The sequence below is a fragment of the Hippopotamus amphibius genome, chromosome 2, assembly GCF_030028045.1.
Source record: "Hippopotamus amphibius kiboko isolate mHipAmp2 chromosome 2, mHipAmp2.hap2, whole genome shotgun sequence".
Classification (NCBI taxonomy): Eukaryota; Metazoa; Chordata; class Mammalia; order Artiodactyla; family Hippopotamidae; genus Hippopotamus; species Hippopotamus amphibius.
Window position 1 is genome coordinate 140424890 of NC_080187.1, and position 21401 is coordinate 140446290.

At 37.8% G+C, this 21401-nt stretch overlaps 2 protein-coding genes across 2 annotated transcripts in view; both read left to right on the forward strand.

Annotated features, from left to right (window-relative positions):
• Window positions 1-21401, forward strand: part of AGBL1 (AGBL carboxypeptidase 1) — a 746106-nt gene that overhangs the window by 480826 nt on the left and 243879 nt on the right. The window lies entirely within an intron of this gene.
• On the forward strand, window positions 1941-2506 carry LOC130844214 (retinoid-binding protein 7-like). Its single transcript, XM_057720468.1, has one exon. The coding sequence runs from the start codon at window positions 1955-1957 to the stop codon at window positions 2357-2359; it is 405 nt and encodes a 134-aa protein (XP_057576451.1). The 5' UTR covers window positions 1941-1954; the 3' UTR covers window positions 2360-2506.

The window sequence follows — 21401 nt, forward strand, 5'->3', positions numbered from 1 at the left end:
GATTGAGTGACTTGCCCAGAGCCAAGTTACTGGAAGACCTATAGCCCCTGTTCCTTTATTTATAAAAAATACTGCTTCTGACTTACTCATTCTTTGAGACCTGTAGTTTGATTTGAAGCCTAGTAGTATCTTTTATTTATTGCTTGCATCATTTCCCATGAGATATGTGTGGCAGCCTGAGTGCCAAAACTTCCTGCAAGGATAAGCACACATCCCTTATAGGATGCTGGGAGGTCTCCTAGTCTCATAAGAGTCCCCAGGAAGATGCACAAAAAGGCTTTTAGGGTAGCTAGGGGGTCAAGTGGCTCCTCCCAGCTGCCCCCCAGGTCCTGGATCTCTTCCTTTCTGAACTGCTGTCCTCCCACAGAGTTAATGGCCTCCTTCTACTGCCTCTGCCTCCACCCACTCCTGTTCCTTCTTTTGCTGAGGATTTCCAGAAACTAGCAGTCTTCCCTTATTTCCGTTGGATTCCTTGCTTTTCTGGTAATTCTGAAAGTTAATGGGGTCCATTTGATTTACATAGTTGCCACTCAGAACAAAGGAACGGATTGACATGGACCACACACACCACTCAGATTGCTCAGCTCCCCCTCCTGGATGTGAAGAATCCCCCACTGCCAGCCATCCTCAGGACCATGGCAATAACTATATCTCATAATGTTTGTTTGCACAAGGGCTGCATTCGTTGTGAGTCCAACTAGCCTGTGATATTCTTTAAGTGAGGCTGACTACAAGTTACAGGAGCTAAACAAGTATATGAGTTACCACTGCTCTTAAGATGCATGAATAATATTGTGGGTGTTTTCCACCAGCATCATTTTATTTTCACAGTCATTTTAAAATTATTTTATTTTATTTTATTTGCTCATGTTATTTCTGATTTCTTTTTTATCCTTTTTGTCCTTAGGGAGATGATTTTGCTTCAAAATAACCATTCTTTGCTTGCTTGCATTGTTCAGTTATTAACCAAAAAGCCTACAAAAAAACCCAAAAGCAATATTTGAAAACAAAATGCATGAGAACTTTCTAGATTTGATGAACACTGAAACTTAACAGTAGGTAGACAGTCAATCATTCACACAATAAGTGAAAATAAATCTATAATTAAACACACTGTAGTAAAAATTCAGAACAATTAAGAGAAAGAAAATATCTTGAGGACAACTAGAGAGAAAAGATAGAAAATGCCAGTTAATACTCATAGAGAAGAGGTACATATGTACAAAAGGAGAGCTGGGTTGTGTAACACTAAGTTGATGAAATTTAGGTGAATCATTACCTTTCATGGCTTCATACATAACCATTAATTATTGTCTATGTTATTAAGATATGCTAGATTAGTTTCACTGTATTTGCTTGCACCATGAATTATTGTTTATGTAATGTGGTCACAATGCTCCAAATTTAAAAGAAAGAAATATGTATCAAGAGAACCTTGGTTATGAAATAAATCAGACTGTGACATCTGACATCATGGACATTCTTTTATGTACTTTATAACCTGGAAAGTACTTTGCAGAATGCTTCACATGTAGTGAGCTCTCACTAAATAAACACCGTGGAAAGAATATTAGAATCCTTGATCTTCAGCAAAATTCTCATTTTAAATTTCCTTCATCTCTTAGATAGTTTTCAAGTAGGATGTATTAACCCCAGGAGAGTAAAAGGAACCATTCTGTGACATCTTGGAAGAAAGTCTTAGCACCTCTCTTATATTTAGAACATATTTTTAGTGAATGTTTTATACAATATCTCCTGTGTTTGTACTGTACTGTATGTGAACAACTTCATAAATAATCCGTCACACATAAAAAAGGTGAGAGCGCAAATGCTAATATGTATGCAAAATCAAAAGTATTTGGAATGCAAATCAACACCACCAAGACATACCACGTCCCACTCACTAAGATAACTAAAATAAAAAAGACAGACAAGTGCCGCCCCCAGCCCCGCCATGCCCGCCGACCTCAGTGGCACCTGGAACCTGCTCAGCAGCGACAACTTCGAGGGCTACATGCTGGCTCTAGATATTGACTTTGCCACACGTAAGACAGCCAAGCTGCTGAAGCCACAGAAAGTGATTGAGCAGAATGGGGATTCTTTTACCATCCACACAACCAGCAGCTTCAGGAACTACCTTGTGACATTTAAAGTTGGAGAAGAATTTGATGAGGACAATAAAGGCCTGGATAACAGGAAATGCAAGAGCTTGGTCACCTGGGACAATGAACGACTCACCTGTGTGCAGAAGGGGGAAAAGAAGAACAGAGGCTGGAGCCATTGGATTGAAGGGGACCAACTCCACCTGGAAATGTTCTGTGAAGGCCAAGTGTGCAAACAGACGTTCCAGAGAGCTTGATCTGTATCCAACCGGAGTCCACGTGTGGCAGCAGCTTAATGCTGAGTTATATTCCAGAATGAATAGAAATTGATCTGTCCTGGTTTGGAGGTGGTGCCTCGTGGTCGGAGAGATGTCACACAGCCTGTACCAGGAGCAATTTGGATTGTGGGAAAACTCAGCTTCAAGAAACCTGTCCAATGATTCTGACTTTTTCCTTCTAAAAAAAAAAAAAAAGACATACAATAGCAAATGTTGACAAGGATGTGGAGAAACTGAACCCCTGGTATACTGTTGGTGAGAATGTAAAATGATACAGCCACTTTGGAAAACAATCTGACAAGTCTTTAAATCGTTAAAAGTAGAGTTACCATATGACCCAATGATTCCACCCTTGGGGATACATGCAAAAGAAATGAAAACATAGGGCCACACAAAAACTTGTACATGGTTATTCATAATAGCATTATTCATAAGAGCCCAAAAGTAGAAACAACCTAAAAGCCCAACAGCTGATGCAAGAATAAACAAAATATGGTATATCCATCCATACAGTGGATGTCATGACAAGGAATGAAGTACTGACACATGCTGCAACACTTAAACCATGAAAACATGATGGGAAAGAAAGAAGCCAGTCATATTTTATCATTCCATTCATTGGTTATATCCAGAACAGTCAACTCCACGGAGGCAGAAGGTAGATTCGTGGTTGCCTGGAGCTGGGGGGAGTGGAAAATGGGTAGCAGCTGCTAATGGGTATGAAGTTTCTTCTTGGGGTGATGAAAGTGTTCTAACATTAAATAATGTTAGAACAGAGGGTTGTACAACTTTGTGGAAAAAAAAAAACACTAACAATCAGTGTTAAAAAAAAATGTGTTTAAAAACCACTGCTGTAGATAAACTCACCCAAACTGAAGCCAGTATAACTTAGAAAATCACAAGAATAAAAATATTCAATTCTATTTACATTAAGTTGCCACATTTTTTTCTCTTTAAGTAGCACAACCTCTAAAAGATGTTTTTCTTTAAATTATCCCTCTAATCTTTGATTTAACAAGAGATGTCATGTTTGATTTTGTGTATGCTCACAGCGGTCTAAAAGGGAAACTTGGATGTACATTGAGGAATTAGGACATGCTGCATAAAATTGTTCTGTGAATTAGAAGAAAAACAATTGTATTAGATTTGTAATTTGTTCTCATTTAAGGGACTGTGGAGAGTAGAGAAGAATGAGTTCATCATATTTTCTTCTATTTAAGCCTGAAAGGCTCAGCATTTACCCATTATTCCACTTCTTGCCCTGTTTTTGGATGGCAGGGAATTTGCTCCCCCTCATCCCCCCCACTCCTTTTTTTTTTTTTTTTTTTTCTCATTTTTGAGGAATTATCAAGGGCAAAGTACTGTTGGCCTGAATTGTCATTCAGGTTGCTGTGGAGGTAACTTAAAGGAACAGCAGGTAGATGGCACTGTTTTAGCTCCCTGATTGGAGGCTAATGTAATAAATAAATCCAGGCAGAGAGATTATTTAAGGATCCTGATGTGTTTGACAGTTACCTTGAGTTCTTACTATGGGAAAAGTAGCTCTGTACGTGTGCTGGTGCTGGAAGTAAATCCAGCTTTTGTGGGGACTTCCCTTGCGTTTGGGGGACCCTCTATAAGAAAAAGATTACAAATTATAAATATAAAAATATTTACAAAAGTGAATATCTGTTTAGAGAGACAAAAGACATAACAAAATCACACAGGTAAAATGCTGCTAAACCCCACCAACATGAAATCTAAAACAAAACAAAAACCTCATTTCAAACTTGACGTCTCTCCCCTCCTTCCCGACTCTCACTGCCAGGTGCTGTAGGATGGATTTGGAACACAGCAGAATTCCTGGCCCCACTTTCCTATCACGTCACTAGATGAGTCAGCACAGTTGGAAGTAGGAGTGTTATTGGAAGCTCTTTCTACACCGGGATGGTAGCTATGACTTAACTATACGTGAGATTCACTATGAACCTTATAAATGGTACCACTAACCAGAAACTAAATAGATCCCGACTCAACCCTTCCTGAGTGTGATGCCCAGAATGCCATGGGCACCACCTCATCCCACCACAGGAAGGGAAATGTGATGGAGGGGAGTGGGAACGTGGCATTGTCAGAGAAGAGACAGAGGGCAGTGTGAGCTCACGGCTATTAAAATTCCCACTGCTGTAAATTTTATGACAATAGGGCTGCGGAAGGAGTCTGTGTCTGGGGGGTCTGAAGCTTAATTTCTTTAGCTTCATGGTAAATATGTCTCTGCTGACTTCTCCTTTTCAGAGACATTTTACAGATATCCATTTAAATAAATCTGTTTTCCCCACTTTGGGCAATTGTATAAGAATAACAAGTTCATAGGAAATTTTGAAATATTCCAGTTTAAAATAGAGGAACTACAGAAGAAGAGGCAGCATGAGAAAAGTATTCTTTAATTTATCAAGATATATTTTCCTAGAATATCTCCCATTTGTAGTACAGAGATGAAAACCTTTTTCCCCCTTATAAAATATATTAAAAAAAAATCCCAAATCCATTGTAATGCCCTCACTATGGGAGTATTATTAGATTACTCAGTCATCATGAGTCAGCACATCTGAATCTTATCATATCGGCTTACAGCCTCGCATGGAACCATCACGGTTATATATCTAAAAAGATAGGAAAAGATCACATTCTTTAATGGATTTAATCAGAACGCTGTAAAACCATCTCTAATGACTCATAAGGCACAATTTAGTTGTTTCATCTGTTGAATATATATGTATTAGTGTCAACTACATGTAGGGCTTTGCTAGGCCTAAGGTGAATTTAGAGATTTATAAGACACAGACTGTGTCCTCAAGGAGCTCATATTTTTTTTTTTTTTTTTTGTAAGCAGAACAAGGCATATATTCAGGTAACTATACAAATTTTGGGTAGCAGGTAGATATGAAAAAATAAATAAATAAAACTGTGGAAATTCCTAAGAGGGAGAGTATCATCCATTTATTCGAAGATGGAGGGGTGAACAGAATACATCTGGCCCCTGCCCTCACAGAGTTTATAATCTAGTGGGGAAGACACACATTAAATAAGTTCAGGGGCTCCCCTGGTGGCACAGTGGTTAAAAATCTGCCTGCCAATGCAGGGGACACGGATTCAATCTCTGGTCCGGGAAGATCCCACATACCACGGAGCAACTAAGCCCGTGCACCACAGCTACTGAGCCTGTGCTCTAGAGCCTGCAAGCCACAACTATTGAGCCCATGTGCCGCAACTACTGAAGCCCGCATGCCTAGAGCCCTTGCTCTGCAACAAGAGAAGCCATCACAATGAGAAGCCCGCACACCACTACTAGAGAAAGCCCGTGCACAGCAACGAAGAACCAATACAGCCAATAAATAAAGAGATAAATAAGTCCACACACTCATGACTATCTCCTTGTAAACTGTGATGTGTTATGAAAGAATAGATTTGGGAGACAATGAAAGAGGACTCTGATTAGGATTGGAGGATCATAAAATCTGAGAAGGTGACACATCAGGGAAAGTAGAGTACTGAGTGTGAGTGACTTAGGTAGGGGGGTAGAATGTTTTGGGCAGAGAGATGCACAAGTGAGAGAGGTTCTAAGGTGGGGCAAGCTTGGTTAGTTCAGGGAACTGAAAGAAGGTGACTGTGGCTGGATAACAGTGCCTGGGTGAGAGCAGTGTGAGGTGTTCAGAGAGCAGGGGTAGAAGCTAAATTCTGAAGGGACTTATAGGCATGTTAACAATTCTGTGCTATGGGAATCCTTTGCAGATATTTAAAAAAAAAATCCAAAAACTCATGTATGACATGGAGTGTAGATTGGAAGTAGAATAAAAGTACTGGCAAGAGGTTGCTGGACTCATTTGGGGAAAGACTGTGGTGACTTGGACTAGTACAGAAGCAATGAGGGTGGAGGTAAGAAGTCATCAATTTTGCAGGTGGAATTGATGAGACTTGGGTATGGATTGGGTGGGGGGTGAAAGAGAGGGATCATACATAGACTACTAGTCTTAATATTATAATGTTTTTTTAAATTAAAAAAATTTTGTTGAAGTGTAGTTAATTTAAAATATTGTGTTAGTTTCAGGTGTATGGCAAAGTAATTCAGATATATATATCTTTTTCAAATTATTTTCCATTATAGGTTTTTACAAGATATTGAGTATGATTCCCTGTGTTATACACTAGGTCCTTGTTGTTTACCTATTTTATATATAGTAGTATGTGTATGTTAATCCCAAACTCCAAATTTATGTCCTCCTCCCCGACTCTCCTTCTATCCCCTTTGGTAACCATATGTGTGTTTTCTATGTCTGTGAGTCTTTTTCTGTTTTGTAAATAAGTTCATTTGTATAACTTTTTTAAGATTCCACATGTAAGTGAAATATGATATATATTTCTCTGTCTGACTTACTTCACTTTGTATGATCATCTCTAGGTCCATCCATGTTGCAGCAAATGGCATTATTTCCTTCTTCTTTATGGCTTACTAGTATTCCATTGTATGTATATACCACATCTTCTTTATCCATTCATCTGTTGATAGATATTTAGGTGGCTCCCATATCTTGGCTACTGTAAATAGTGCTGCTATGAAGATGGGGTGCATGTATCTTTTTTTTTTTAAGCTCTTTATTGGAATATGATTGCTTTACACTGTTGTGCCAGTTTCTGCTGTACAACTAAGTGAATCAGCTGTATTTATACATATACCCCCATATCCCCTCCCTCCTGCTATCTTTTTGAATTAGAGTTTTCTCTGGATATATGCCCAGGCGTGGGATTGCTGGATCATATGGTATATATTATAATCTTAACTTTGTGACAAGACTGTGAGTTCATTTAGGCAGTAGACATGTTTTCTGCTGATTTGTGATCTCTATAGCATTAAGATTGTAGAAGGTAATTAAGAAATATGGATTTGCAATGTGTTGTACTGCATAGAGGATCTGGTTCCCCTTGCTTTCTGCTCCTTAGGGTTTTCTTGTCTTCTTTCCACTACTGTGTATTTGCTTCCTGCTCATGACCTTGGAGGAAGAACAGGAAATCATATCCTACACACTGTGCTTTTCAGGGCTACTTACCATCCTCTTTCAACGTAGCACAGGCTAGAGACACATGGCTATTCTTGCTCTTTTGGATAAATCCTGCTGGGGCAGCCACCCTAGATGGGCTGTCCAACATGGTAGCAGTTGGTAGGCCAGCTGAGATAAAGAAATGTGATGCAACAGTCAATACCTATCCGTTTTGCTTAGTTACCAGAGGAACACGGTTTTCAAATGTCCTCATCTTAATCATTTCCATGAATAGTTCAATGAAAATGGTGTGGCATCTGGCACTTGTAAATGATCTTCAAAGGAAGTGTGCTCTGGATTTTCACTGCCATCTGCATCTCCTGGCTGGTCTTGAAATTAAGAGGGTCGTTGTAGGGCTGCAGTCATTTCGTTTCTTCATCTTGTGGGGAAGTATGTGTGGGTAATGAGCTCTGGGGGCAAAGCAGTTGCTCTGGAGGGTTTGTTGGACTTGGTGGGTGGCCATGACTGAAACAACCTTTTCCTCCACCTCGGAGACCTATTTCAGCCTGACACTTTCTTCCTACATTCAACTTTAGCGTCTAAGCGATCCGAATGGGAAACTTGCATTAGAAAGAGGGTCAGGACCTGGAGGAGATTTGATTTGGAGTAGAGATGAGAAAGGTCTGAGAGAAAGAACAAAATGAAGGAAGAGGCAGATACATGACTGGATGAATCATCTATTGCTGTTACAAAAGACCACCAAATTTAGAGGCTTAAAACTACACTCATATATTACCTTAGTTTCTGTGGGTCAGAGTCTGGGCATGACTGACTGGTTCCAGTGCTTCAGGGGTCTCTCACAGGCTACAATCAAGGGGTCAGTTGGTCTATAGCCATCACGAGGCTCAATTTGGTAAGGCGACCCCTCCAAGCTCACTCGGATGTTGGCAGGATTTAGTTTCTCACTGCCGTTGGTTGCCCTGTGTTCCTTGCCATGTGGGTCTCTTGCTTTACTGATGTTGCAGCTGCACTATACGTATATGACTGTGTGAGAAGGCAATAGAGAGAATGCAAGCAAGGTAGGAGTAAGAGTCTTTTGCAACCTCATCATAGAATTGTTATCTCATCAACTTTGCTGTATTCTATTGATGAGAAGCAAGTCACTAGTCTCAGCTTAAACTCAAGAAGAGGGTATTATATAAGGGCACAAATACAGGAGATGGAGCTCACGGGGGGGTCATCTTAGACATCCACCTACCTCTCTGACCTCGAATTAGAGTCTGTTGCAAATACTGAAACTATCATGGCACAGGGAGGGAAGGAGAGTTTCTTTGGTAAGTACCTGCCTCTCTACATAGAAAGGACTCCAAAGTGTTACTCTACTGTTGAGCTCAGATCTAGGCTCACATTAATGTTGTGGTCAAAGAAACAGGCTGGTAGCCAAAAACAATTTCTCTTTGATTCAAATTAATGCTTATTACAGTTCCTCAAACATCACAGAGGACAGGCATCTTCTACACTGTACCGTCTCCTCTGAACATCCCATTTTCTTCTTCCACCCACTTAACTCACACACAACACCATGGTTGTGCTAAACTTGCTCTCTTCCTATCTCCCCAGACAATCTCCCAGATGGCTTATCCTTTCTTCCAGTTCTAGATTACAGATGTCCAGGGAAAAGATTCAGCTGTAGCATAGAAGTGGTCTGGCAATCGCTGAACCCTCTTTGGAGAGTGGAGAAGGGGACTCAACATGTTCTCTTTAGCAGGCAGGGGAAAAGCTGGAAAACCTGCGTATATTAATATTTTCAGTCTCATCACATAGCATTTACTGGGTGCAGGATTTATCTCTTTAACCAGACTGCAAACTCTTTGAAAGCATGTTCTTATCTTCTACTTTCTTGTATTCCCCCATAGCACATGTTGGGCTGGGGTGGGATAAACGAACGGCATAAGTGCTGGGCTGTGACAATTTTTCCATTAGACTGAGTGGTTACAATAGATCATGTACCTGAAAGTGCTATGTAAATGGTAGCGCTCGGTCTCCATGTTGCTGCTATTGTTGCTACTCTCATCGCCATCATCAGCATCCTCTAGCGCATCTTTTATGCATCATCTGCAAAAATAGACCCTCTCCTGGATAGATGCTCCATCTTGACCATTAGAATTTGAGCTCAGCAGAATCAACAAATCCCTTCCAAAGATACGTTTGTGCACCAGTTCTTTGCTTTACATTTCAGGATTATAAATATTATAAAGTGGGATTGTCACATATAATGTCAATCAGATTTCTAAATATTGTATTTTTCTGACTCTAAAAGCAATCAGGTTTATTATATAGAGTTTAGAAATAAAGTGACAGCATAAAATAGAAGACACCACTGTTAGCATTTTACTATATTTCTTTTCAGCCTTTTTTATAAATGTGTGTATATGTATATATGTACATTCACATATATGTGTAATATATATGCACACCTAGATATGTGTGTGCATAGCTATATATACATGTATAGATTTTATATCTTGCTGAATTTATAGTCTATTATGAGAAATTTCTTATATTATTAATTATACTTCTAAATATTAATTTATTGGTAACCTTATTCCATTAAAATATTACTTATAACACGTGTAACCATTTCTCTACATTTTGGAGATTTAAGTTTCTTTCCTAATATGAATAATGTTCCAATTAATATTTGGTCATAAGCCATCGTCTACAACTCTAGTTATTACCTCTGGAGTCAAAGTTGAATTACTAGGTCAATGGCATGACCTTTTAAAATATTTTTCTAAATTTGGCAAAGCATTTTTCTGGAAAGAATTTGCCAGTTTACATTCCCCTGGGAGTCTAGAACATTCTTACCCTCAACTGCATGAAATAATATCATTTGAAAATTTCTGCTGATTTGATAGAAATATACTTGAATTTTACTTTAATTGTATTTTTAAATTACTGAGGTTGATTTTTTTCCATGTCTTTTGTATTTATTCTTCTGTGAGTGGTTTAGTCATGACTTTTGCCCACTTGACTTTGGATGGGTCTTAATGTTTTCCTTCTTGATTGATAAAGTCCCTGTGATAGCTGATTTTAAGCTTTTAACGATTGCCATCATTTTCAAGGTGTTCTTTGCTGTTAAGATTTTGTACGTGAATTTTGTTTTTGGCATCTAAATAAATTGATTCCTTCTGTATACCTAGTACGCCACATTCAACTATTTTTCCAAAATTATTAATCATGTTACTTATTTATTTTTGTTTTAAAATATTTTCTATCCACATAGGAATACGTAACATATATACTCAAAGAATGTGTAAAATGTATGTGAACTGCTTAAAGAATAATGATAAACACTATAGTTTTCGCCACTCAATTTAAGAAAAAGAACCAATGCCTGTACTTGGCTGCCCTTGTGTGACCTCCCTAATCACACAACCCTCCCGCATTCCCCAAGGCGACCCGTCCTTTGACTCTGGTGATCATCACTTTCTTCCTCTCCTCTGCAAGTTTGCAAATATGTGTGTATTCCTAATTAATGCATTGTTTAGTTTTTCTTGCACTTGAACTTTATGTAAGTGTCAAAACACACTGTGCTTTTCTATCACTTATTTCTTTCATTCGACAGTATGTGGTTTTCAGTTAGAATGACACGTGGACGCATGTCATGACCCTTTTGCTCTGTGCTATAGTGAGTATTCCATACTTCAGCATATTCTTAATGACTATTTGGGTTGTTTTCAGGGTTTTTGTTATTATTTTGTAATTACAGACAATATTGCTTTGAACATTCTTGTAGATGACAAGTCTCCTAGAGCACATTTGCAAAACTGTCTCTAGGGAATGTATTGAGGAGTCAGGTTGTTGAGTATTGGGATATGAATATATTCGGTTTTACTGGATAAACATCAAAATGTCTCCCAAAGTAGTTATTCTAGCTTTCTTTCCCTCCAGCAGGGAACAACGTTTTCTGCTTCTGTCCTGGGACAGCACTTAGGATTTCTGACTTTTTAAGTTTTGCTTACAGGGTGAATATAAAATATTATTCCAATGTGATTTTAATTATAATTTTGCCCATTACTTAATGAGGTAAAGCACTTTTCACATGTTTGGGGATCATTCATATTTTCTGAGAAATGTTCAAATTCTTCACTTATTTTTCTCTTTTTTATTTAAAAATTTTTTAATTAATTAATTGATTTATTTATTGACTGCTTTGGGTCCTTGTTGCTGCACACGGGCTTTCTCTAGTTGCAGCAGCAGGGGGCTACTTTTCATCGTGGTGCACAGTTTCCTCACAGTGGTGGTTTCTCTTGTTGCGGAGCATGGGCTTTAGGCATGTGGGCTTCAGTAGTTGAGGCTCACAGGCTCAATAGTTGTGGCTCACGGGCTCTAGAGCACAGGCTCAGTAGTTGTGGCACAGGGGCTTAATTGCTCCACGGAATGTGGGATCTTCCTGGGCAGGCGTGGAACCCCATCCCCTGCATTGGCAGGCGGATTCTTAACCATTGCGTTACCTAGGAAGTCCCTATTTTTCTCTTTCTCAGAAAAGCTTTTTCTAATTGAATCACAGGTACTCTTTTTTATTCTAATTTTTTGTCACTATAAGTGTTGCAAATATATTCTTCCTATTTATGGCATGACTTTTCACTCTCGTTGTGATGTGTTTTGATTGATGAAACCAAGTTGTTAATTTGACATAGACAGGTTTATCAATCTTTGCCTTTAGGATCTATTCTTTTGAGTTTTATTTTAATAAATCTTTCAGTATTTTCTGAAAGGAAAAACTCTCTCTCTTCTACACACTGACACCACTTCACTTCTGATACCAGTTACGTGGGTTTTTTCTCACACCAACCAATTCTCTGACACCAGCTGGGTGTCCTATAATTCAATTCAATTCTGACACCATCTACCTGGATTTAGCGCCAGATCCCATGGGTTAAGGGCTGAGTCCCACAAGACTGCCCCCAGCTTCAGATGGCAATTGTAAGTCTGGGTCTCCGGGACTGGTAATTGACGAGGTATAAATCAGGAGTTCCCACAACCCCCTCCTCAGGTTTTATTATTTGCCATGGCGGCATACAAATTCAAGAAAATACTTATATTTACTGGTTTATCACATAATAAAGCATCTAATAAAAGATACAAATGATTGAACATACACATGAGGAGATACCTACAGTGAGGTCTGGAGGGGTCCTGTCTCTGTGGAGTTGGGGTGTGCCATCCTTCTGGCAAGGAGATGTATTCACCAGCTCACTAAGAGATTTAACCAGCATTCAAGTTTTGTCTTTAAAATTATTGTGGTGATTATTGTTTAAAATTTTACTTATTGTCATGAAATATTTTATTAATACACTACTAAAATTAAACCATCTTTATAATCTTAGCATAGATCCTGTTTAGCCTTAGTGAATTATCCTTTATACCATATTGAAATCTATTTGCTAATATTTTATGTAGGGGTTTGCTTTCTACATTAGCAATTTCAGTTTGTTTTCTTTATTCAGTTTTATAATTAGGGTTGTCCTACCTTCACTAGAAATGCTGAGTAGCTACCATCTTTTTCTGTGCTCTGGTAGAATGATTTTTATTTTATTTTTTTATATTACCTGCAACAGGAAAACAAACTCACAATGTTTTGTTTTGTTTTTTCACTAGATGCATTTATGTGCTTATATACAAGGAGCGTAAATAGGTTGGGTGGGTTTGGGGGTTGGTTTGATTCACTGATCATCTGACATCAGTGATTTGGTTTCTTGTCACATCACTCTGAATTCTGGGGTGACAAACTTTTCAAGCTGGCACCCTGCCTGGCATCACATCTTTACAGTTCAGAAGAGCGAGGGCTGGCTTCTACAAGTGCTCATAAGATAAAGGTATCTTCTTTGAGAAGTTCATAGAAAAAATTTCTGCTTTATGTTTCATTGTCTTGAATTGAGTCAATTGTACTTTCTGGCCATGCAAATGCCATAAATTGATGGGCTTATAGATGGGTCATCTGATTCCCATTATGGTAATAAAGGAACTTTTGCCTTGATTAGTTAAAACAGAGTCCCACCCTGGATATACTGGTTAGGCCACTCCTCGGGGCTATTAATAGTGAGGGAGGGAAAGATAAGATGTTGGTGAGACAGCCTCAATATTCACTAAAAAGAAGTCCTTTAGTAATTGAAAGTGTCTACCTTTAAAACCATGTAGGGTTCTACTGTGTTTCAAATATATCTTTCCTGTTTTTCTATTGATCTATTTTGGTTTCCTATGTCTTATTGGATCCATTTGGTCATTTATTCCAAGTATATCATCCATTTTGTCCTACTTTAAAAATATGTTAGCCAACATTTTGTATGCTGTTGCCATATTTTTAATCTGCTATGTGCCCCTATATCTATTACCATAGCCTTGTTTTCTTTTTGAGTAATAATAATAATATTAGTGATGAGAGCTTAGGTACTGTGCAAAGAGTTTTACATATATTATCTTGTTTCTGATTGCTCTCTTCTAAGACTTGTTACAATTTTTTTGTTTTTATCTATTTCTTTTTAAAGAACTAGCTCTTAGATTTGTTTATGTCTGCTGGTTCTCACGGTTTTCAGTAATTAATTTTTGCTGCATTTTATCATTTCCTCCTACTTTCCTTAAGCCCACTTCTATACTCTTTTTCTAAATTCTTGATAATTAAACATTGTTTTGCATCATTTAATAACAAAGTATTAAGGATCCAGATTTATGTATGCTTATATTTATTGTGTGGATTTATAATATTTTTATTTAAGATAGTTCCTAAATAGTATAGTATTTTATTATGCATTTAATCTTTGACTTAATGGACTCAGAATAGCAGCTTTCAACTCCTATGGTTAGGGCTTTGTAAAGTTATTTTTGAAATTTTTGCTCTTACTGAGTCTTGAACGAATAATGCTGGTCTGTGCAGTGACTAATTTGCAGAACTTAATGCAGGTTTGTGTCCCAATAGACACAGTTTTTAAGCCATACCTTTCAAGCTTAAAAGGAAAGAACCATTTTTCAATGTGTGGCATATAAAATTAAATATGTGTCTATTCCCACACTTTTGTTAATTATGTTAATCCAACCATAACTATTCATATATTTGACTATTTTTGACTCTTTCATTCATTATACAGTGAAGGTAGGGAATTAAAGAAACTCCATCATATTTCTTTCAATTTCTTAATTAATTTTATTTTGACAAATAATTGCTTAGTTAAATAATTGATTTCCTAAGTAATATGCAAACACACACATGCAATTAGCACCCGGGTCAAGAAATCGAACATTGATAACTCAGCCTCGTATTTCCTTTCAGTCACTAACCCCTACAGGTAACTGCTGTCCTTAATGCTAAGTGCAGAGATAGGTTTTGTCTGTTTTTGTAATGTCTCATGTCTGGCATCTTTCACTCAACACTGTATTTGTGACATTTGTCCATATTTTTTGTGTGGAATGTTTTATAAAACCATTGGCTTGAATGCTAAAAAAAAAAAATGTCAATATCGTGAGGCACCAGAGAAGCAAACAAACACAAAACTGAAGGAATATTTTAGAGTAAAGGAGAATCAGCCGCTATGGCAACCAAATGTTTGATTAAATTGGAGAACTTTGAAATATGCACTGTATATTAGTTAATGTTATTTTATCAGTGTTAAACTTTTTGAGTGTGCAATAGTATTGTTGTTATATAGAAGAATGTCTCCTTGCTCTTAGGAGAAGACATGGTGATATATTTAAGAGTCAAATATTATAGGGTCTGCAAATTACTTTAAAATGGTTCAGTAAAAGTACTATACATACACATGTGTATGTGTGTGTGTATATTTATTTATTTATTTATTTATTTTTATTTATTATTTTTTTGGGGGTATACCAAGTTCAGTCATCTGTTTTTATACACATATCCCCGTATTCCCTCCCTTCCTTGACTCCCCTCCCCTCAAGTCCCCCCCACCCTCCCCGCCCCAGTCCTCTAAGGCATCTTCCATCCTCGAGTTGGACTCCCTTTGTTATATAACAACTTCCCACTGGCTATCTATTTTACAGTTGGTAGTATATATATGTCTGTGCTACTCTCTCGCTTCGTCTCAGCTTCCCCTTCACCCCCCACCCCCTCCCAAACCTCGAGTTCTCCAGTCCATTCTCTGTATCTGCGTCCTTGTTCTTGTCACTGAGTTCATCATTACCATTTTTAGATTCCATATATGTGAATTAGCATACAATATTTGTCTTTCTCTTTCTGACTTACTTCACTCTGTATGACAGACTGTAGTTCTATCCACCTCATTACATATAGCTCCATCTCATCCCTTTTTAGAGCTGAGTAATATTCCATTGTATATATATGCCACATCTTCTGTATCCATTCATTTGTTGATGGGCATTTAGGTTGCTTCCATGTCCTGGTTATTGTAAATAGTGCTGCAATAAACATTATGGTACAAGTTTCTTTTGGGATTATGGTTTTCTTTGGGTATATGCCCAGTAATGGGATTACTGGATCATATGGTAGTTCTATTTGTAGTTTTTTAAGGCACCTCCAAATTGTTTTCCATAGTGGCTGTACCAACTTACAGTCCCACCAACAGTGCTGGAGAGTTCCCTTTTCTCCACACCCTCTCCAACATTTGTTGTTTCCAGATTTTGTGATGATGGCCATTCTGACAGGTGTGAGGTGATACCTCATTGTGGCTTTGACTTGCATTTCTCTGGTGTGTGTGTATAAATAGCAAGGACACATGGTAAGATGTTAAACATTGGTGAAGGATGTAATAGAGTCATATTATTCTTTCAACTTTTCTATGGAGCTGAATTTTTCAAAACTGAAAAAGAAATGTGAAAGATAAGCATGTGCTGTGATTTAATCCTAACTTTTAAAATCTGAGAAGAAAACTTTTCCATTGTTGATTCCATTTCACATATGGGGAAACTGAGGCTCAGGGGAGTTTGGTAAATTGCCTGGAGTATGCTTTTTCCACAGAAGCCACAAGGATGCTGTTGACTGACTGTTCAGAAAAATGAAAGCTACAAAACATCCTGGGATTTTATAGTAGAAAGGAACCTAGCTGGTCAGATACTCTGATCTTAGAAGTGATGTCAAGAGATTCAAGTATTTGGTTCAGGGGTGTCAGAGACTGTCAAAATCTTGGTTTTCTGATTTTTAGGTCAATGTTATTTTCACGGCACCACCAAAAACTGAAAGTAATTGCAGGAAGAATTCTGGGCCATGACAACAAAGTTAAAAAAAAAAAAATCCTCAAATTTTTCCAGTTGCATTTCGGGTTTATGTTTGACATATGACCACATGTCAATCAGGCGTTGTTTATTGCTTCAGTCGGGAACATTTTGTCTAACTCCTCTGAATGTGTAAGATCCTGGCTTTCTTTCCCTGGCCAGGCTGGGAGTGTATCTTGGCATGTAGCAAAATTTCTGGATGTTTATTTCCCTGTCTTAAATCAACAGTTTTGCTGAATCATTTACTTTTTCCCTTTGACAGAGTTTTAATGCTGTCAGTAGAATATGCATCAGGGCAGAAGGGAATTATCATGGTGTCAAGCATTATGGGTAATTCCAATGTAAATAGTTCTGCCGAGAGCCATGCTGACTTGCCTGGAGGCAGTAAAGACTCCAAACGGAAGGCTTCCTTCTGTCTGGTTTTGTTAATTTCAGTTTAGTGGCTATTAGCAGGCTTCTTGGAAATATGTAAGTTGGACCCTTGACAGTCCTCTTGAACTTGAGAGCACTACCCAATCTTCTTTATCCTCTTCTCGCAGAAAAGGTTTTGTTTTCAATTTCTTTGTTTCCATTACCCACATCTTTCTGTTTACTTTTCCTTGGCCCCAGCCTTTCCTGAGAGGAAAGAGATGTTTCTGGTGTTCCCTTTCCATACTCAGAGTTGGAGCCCTGAATTTGGGTTAGTCGTCTTCTTCCTCTTCCCTTTCCTCTTCTTTTTCCTTTTTTTTTTTAGTTAATGATAGATCATCCACAAAAATATATCTACTCTCTAATCTCACTGATGAGAGCTTTCCCCCATAGAGTTTGGAGTAATGTTATAGGAATCTGGGGCTCCCATTTCAGTTTTGCGATTATTCAATGCTATGACCTGATCATACCACTTTTCATCACCAAAGAAGTAACAATGAAGAAAATGAAAAGATTCTATCTTATTGTGTGCTTGATAGATGGCGAGAAATTATTTACTTGTTCATTTTTAAAATATAAAAATACATTCTAAAAGATACATTTAAAAATCAACCCTTAATTATCCAGTAGTTGGATATTTTGTTGTTTTATTTTAAAACAAAGCATCGTAACAATCCCTTATACTGAAACAGTTTACGTATTTGAATCCATTGCTTTGTTGCCTCTCTTACATGATCAGATAACCAAAAGGAGTATTTTTAAAAGATAAAAACTAAGTTAATTGATTTATCAAATATTAAAAGTCTAGTATTTGAGCTAGAGGTAAAACTAAGAATTTAAAAATCTTAATGTCTATATGCCTTTTTTTTACTATATAGGTAACAAAATGATGCATTAAGTATAATTTGTAAAGTAGAAAATATTTAAAATATGAAAACATTACAAAAATATCACCCATGTCTCATATTTGTTAATTCCCTAAATATATGTTGATTACCTACTATATGCCAACCATTGTTTTAAGGGTCAAAACTTCATCAATGAACAAAATAGAAGAAAATCCTTATTCTCATGCAGCTGACATTATAATTTGTGCAATTTTCAATATACAATGTATATTGTATACATGAATATGTGTAATGTTTGAATCATATAGATTATATAAAGGTGATAAATGTTATTAAAATAAGTGAAGAGAAAGAAGGTTCAGGATTATCTGGGGTGAAGTCGGTGGCGGGTATCATTGAAAAGGTGATATTTGGGCGATAATTTGAAGATGTGAGATGGTGAACCATGCAGGTATGTGATGGAAGAACATTCCAGAAAGAAGAAGAGTCAGTGCAGTGGTGGGAGCATGTCTGGAATTTCTGAGGAATGCTAAGGTAGCCAGGGTGACTGGAGGGGGTTTGGTAGAGTGATGGGATTGCTAAAATGAAATAAGAATTGGAATTTGGTTGTAGAGAGGAATAGAAAAATGGGACCAGCGTTTGGGGCCTTTTTTTTTTTTTTTTAAGGTGACACCAAGAGACATTTTGTTTTTTGAGAGGGAATAATAGTATCATTTTTTATGCTTATAGGAATGATCTAGTAAAGAGGGAAAACTGAGGATGTAGAAGAAGGACAAGAATTGCTGGATGGATGTCCTTGTGTGGGGATGAGGACAAGGACGAGGAATCGAATGCATCCATGGAGTGATGGGCCTGAGGCAGGGTCACCAGAGTTTATTCATAGTAATGCGACGAAGGCAGCACATGCTTGAAAATAGATTCTGAAAGATGGGTAAAGGGAATCCTGAGGATTTGGGGAAGATTGCCTTTGGTTGCTTCCATTTTGTCAGTGAAGTTGTTAGAAAGATTATCAGCTGAGAATGAAGATGGGGAAAATGAAAGGAAAGGAAAAGGTGAGAAATGGTTCAATAAGAGACAGAAGGAATACATGGGCAAGATAAATATATCATTTGGTGGCATTCAGGGTCCACTAGAAATTTTTGGTCATGAGTTGAAAGTGATACCAGACAGAAGGGTCGTGTGTTTTTCCTTCCTACATTCAGTGACCGGGAAGGAAGCAGGTAGGGAATATGTGGTAAGGAAAGAAGAGCTGGAAACATCCGCCAGTGAGTGATTATAATGGTTGATCATAGAATTTAGACTAGGTAAGGAAAAATAGGTATATTCAGAATTGCCACTTTGTTGCATTTCCTTTTATCTTTTTAATGTACAGGATATGTCGGTTAAAAAAAAAAAGAACAAACTTATAAAAATTATTCTGGATTGTGTCTTTTCAACACTTTTTTCACGGGCATTTCAGCATACTCTGGTTTCCCAATAGGCTAGAGTATATGTACCAATTTCTTTTTGGGGGGCATTTAGTTTTGTGAAAAAGGCTGCTAGTTTTCCTCAAATATTCTCCCATTCTTTAATTGTAATAGAATTCCTTCTCCCATTTTGAGCTTGGTACTTAGCCACAGAAGTAAAGACTGTTTGTCAGCTTCCTTGTAGTTAAGTATGTCCATGTGACCATCTTTGGACAAAAATAAAAGTGCAGGACCTGTGTCAATCATCTGGGACCATAACCTTGACAATGAACACTATATACACTTATGTTATCTAGAACCTGGGTCTCTGACACCATGGAGGTAATACCTCTAGCCAAGATAATTATGAGAGAGAATTAATTTTTTGTAAACAGTGTCATTGTGAGACATTTGGGAATTCAGATGAATTGCAGCCGCCCCAGAGTATGAAAGGGCAACATACCTTTGTATCCAGGTCGAGCATTCTATTTCTTGTTTTTTATTCCACATGAGATTATCTGAAAATGAAAATAAAACGAAAAAGCATTATTTTAAAAAGGGCTAAGAAAAAAATTGAATTTAAACATTCTAAGGCAAGATGCCTGTACAGTTCACATTTGTGGCCCACCAATAATTAACCTTGACTCACAGATGGGCAGACACACAGATCAACACACTATCTGGATGCTTTTTCCCAAGTCCCCTCATCTTTCAGACCTTTGGATTCTGAATACAGGTGTCTAATTTTCTGTGGCCTACAGCTAGTCTTACCCGTACTGCTCTCTGTCAAGGACAAATCCCAAATAAGTCTGATTTGGGGATTTCATTGACTTCACAGTTCATTGGCAGAGCAGTGATTCTTGAAAAACCTTGTAGTTAGTGAATCCCCTAGCACTTCTTGGTTCAAATCCTCAACTCGGCTTGCTTCTGAGAAGGAAATTCTGGTATTACTCAAGTATCTTCAAGACTCCCTTTCCTATCTTTCCTGTGTCTCTCCAAACTCCAACCCAATTAAGTACCTTTCAAATTTTAATGAGCATAAAATTATCTTGATAAAAATGCATCTCATCAGACCACAGCCTTGGGGTTCTTGATTTGGTGGATCTGCTGGTGGGGCCCAGGATTATTTATGTTTAACCAGTGTCATCCCATGGCTCTGGCGTGGGTATCGCGTGGATCACATTTTGAGAATTTCGTAGAGGCCTTCGTGGAAATTGACATTCTCTGACTCAGTTGTATTCTAATTGCTTAGAACAGTTTCATTGTGTGAGATAGTCTAACAAAGGGCCGATCTTCACTATCTTTCCCCAATTTTCCCCCTATATGATAAAAGAGAAACTTCTGCCATAAGAGTAACATGGACACCTGCACTTAAATCCAGGTGCATTTCCGATTTAAGTGCTATTTTGGCATCAAAAGATTGGCAGAAAATATTTAGAGGAAATCAGTTTCCCCACGTCTCTTGTTCAACTCAAGCAACATGGGAGACTTTAGTAGCTGTGACATGACTCCCACTTCGTGAAAAAGGGGACAAGATCAATGCCCACTTCTGCGGTTCTTACAGAGAAGCATAAGGATCTCTGCTTCTTAATTTTGTTGTTGTTGTTGAAGGTCTAAAGATAAGAATCAAGCTTTAATGTTGGAAGGCAGAACGAAAACAAAAACAAAAACTGTTTTTCTGGCTACTGGAGGTTTTTATCCTTCTTGGCTCAGGACTTCTAGAAAGATGTTGTCTTGGGATCAATATAAACACACTGGGATGTAGTGTAAGTGCTTCGTATTTCACAGCTCAGGTTGTAGATGGAAGCCCTTTTTGGGGTGAGATTTACCTACAACTAGCACTCTATCGACTGCTTATTTGCTTTCCTTTCTTAAAAATCTCCCAAGTTTAATTTCTGGGACCCCATTCTGAGAATCATTTCAATGGAATTAAATTAATTATAACTATTGTGTTTGGAGTTTTCTCTCTGAATTTTATGAGTAAGCGCATCAAATCTCCCCAACATGTGTACACATATGCCTGCAAATACGCACACTTCAGTTTGTGTAAAAAGCA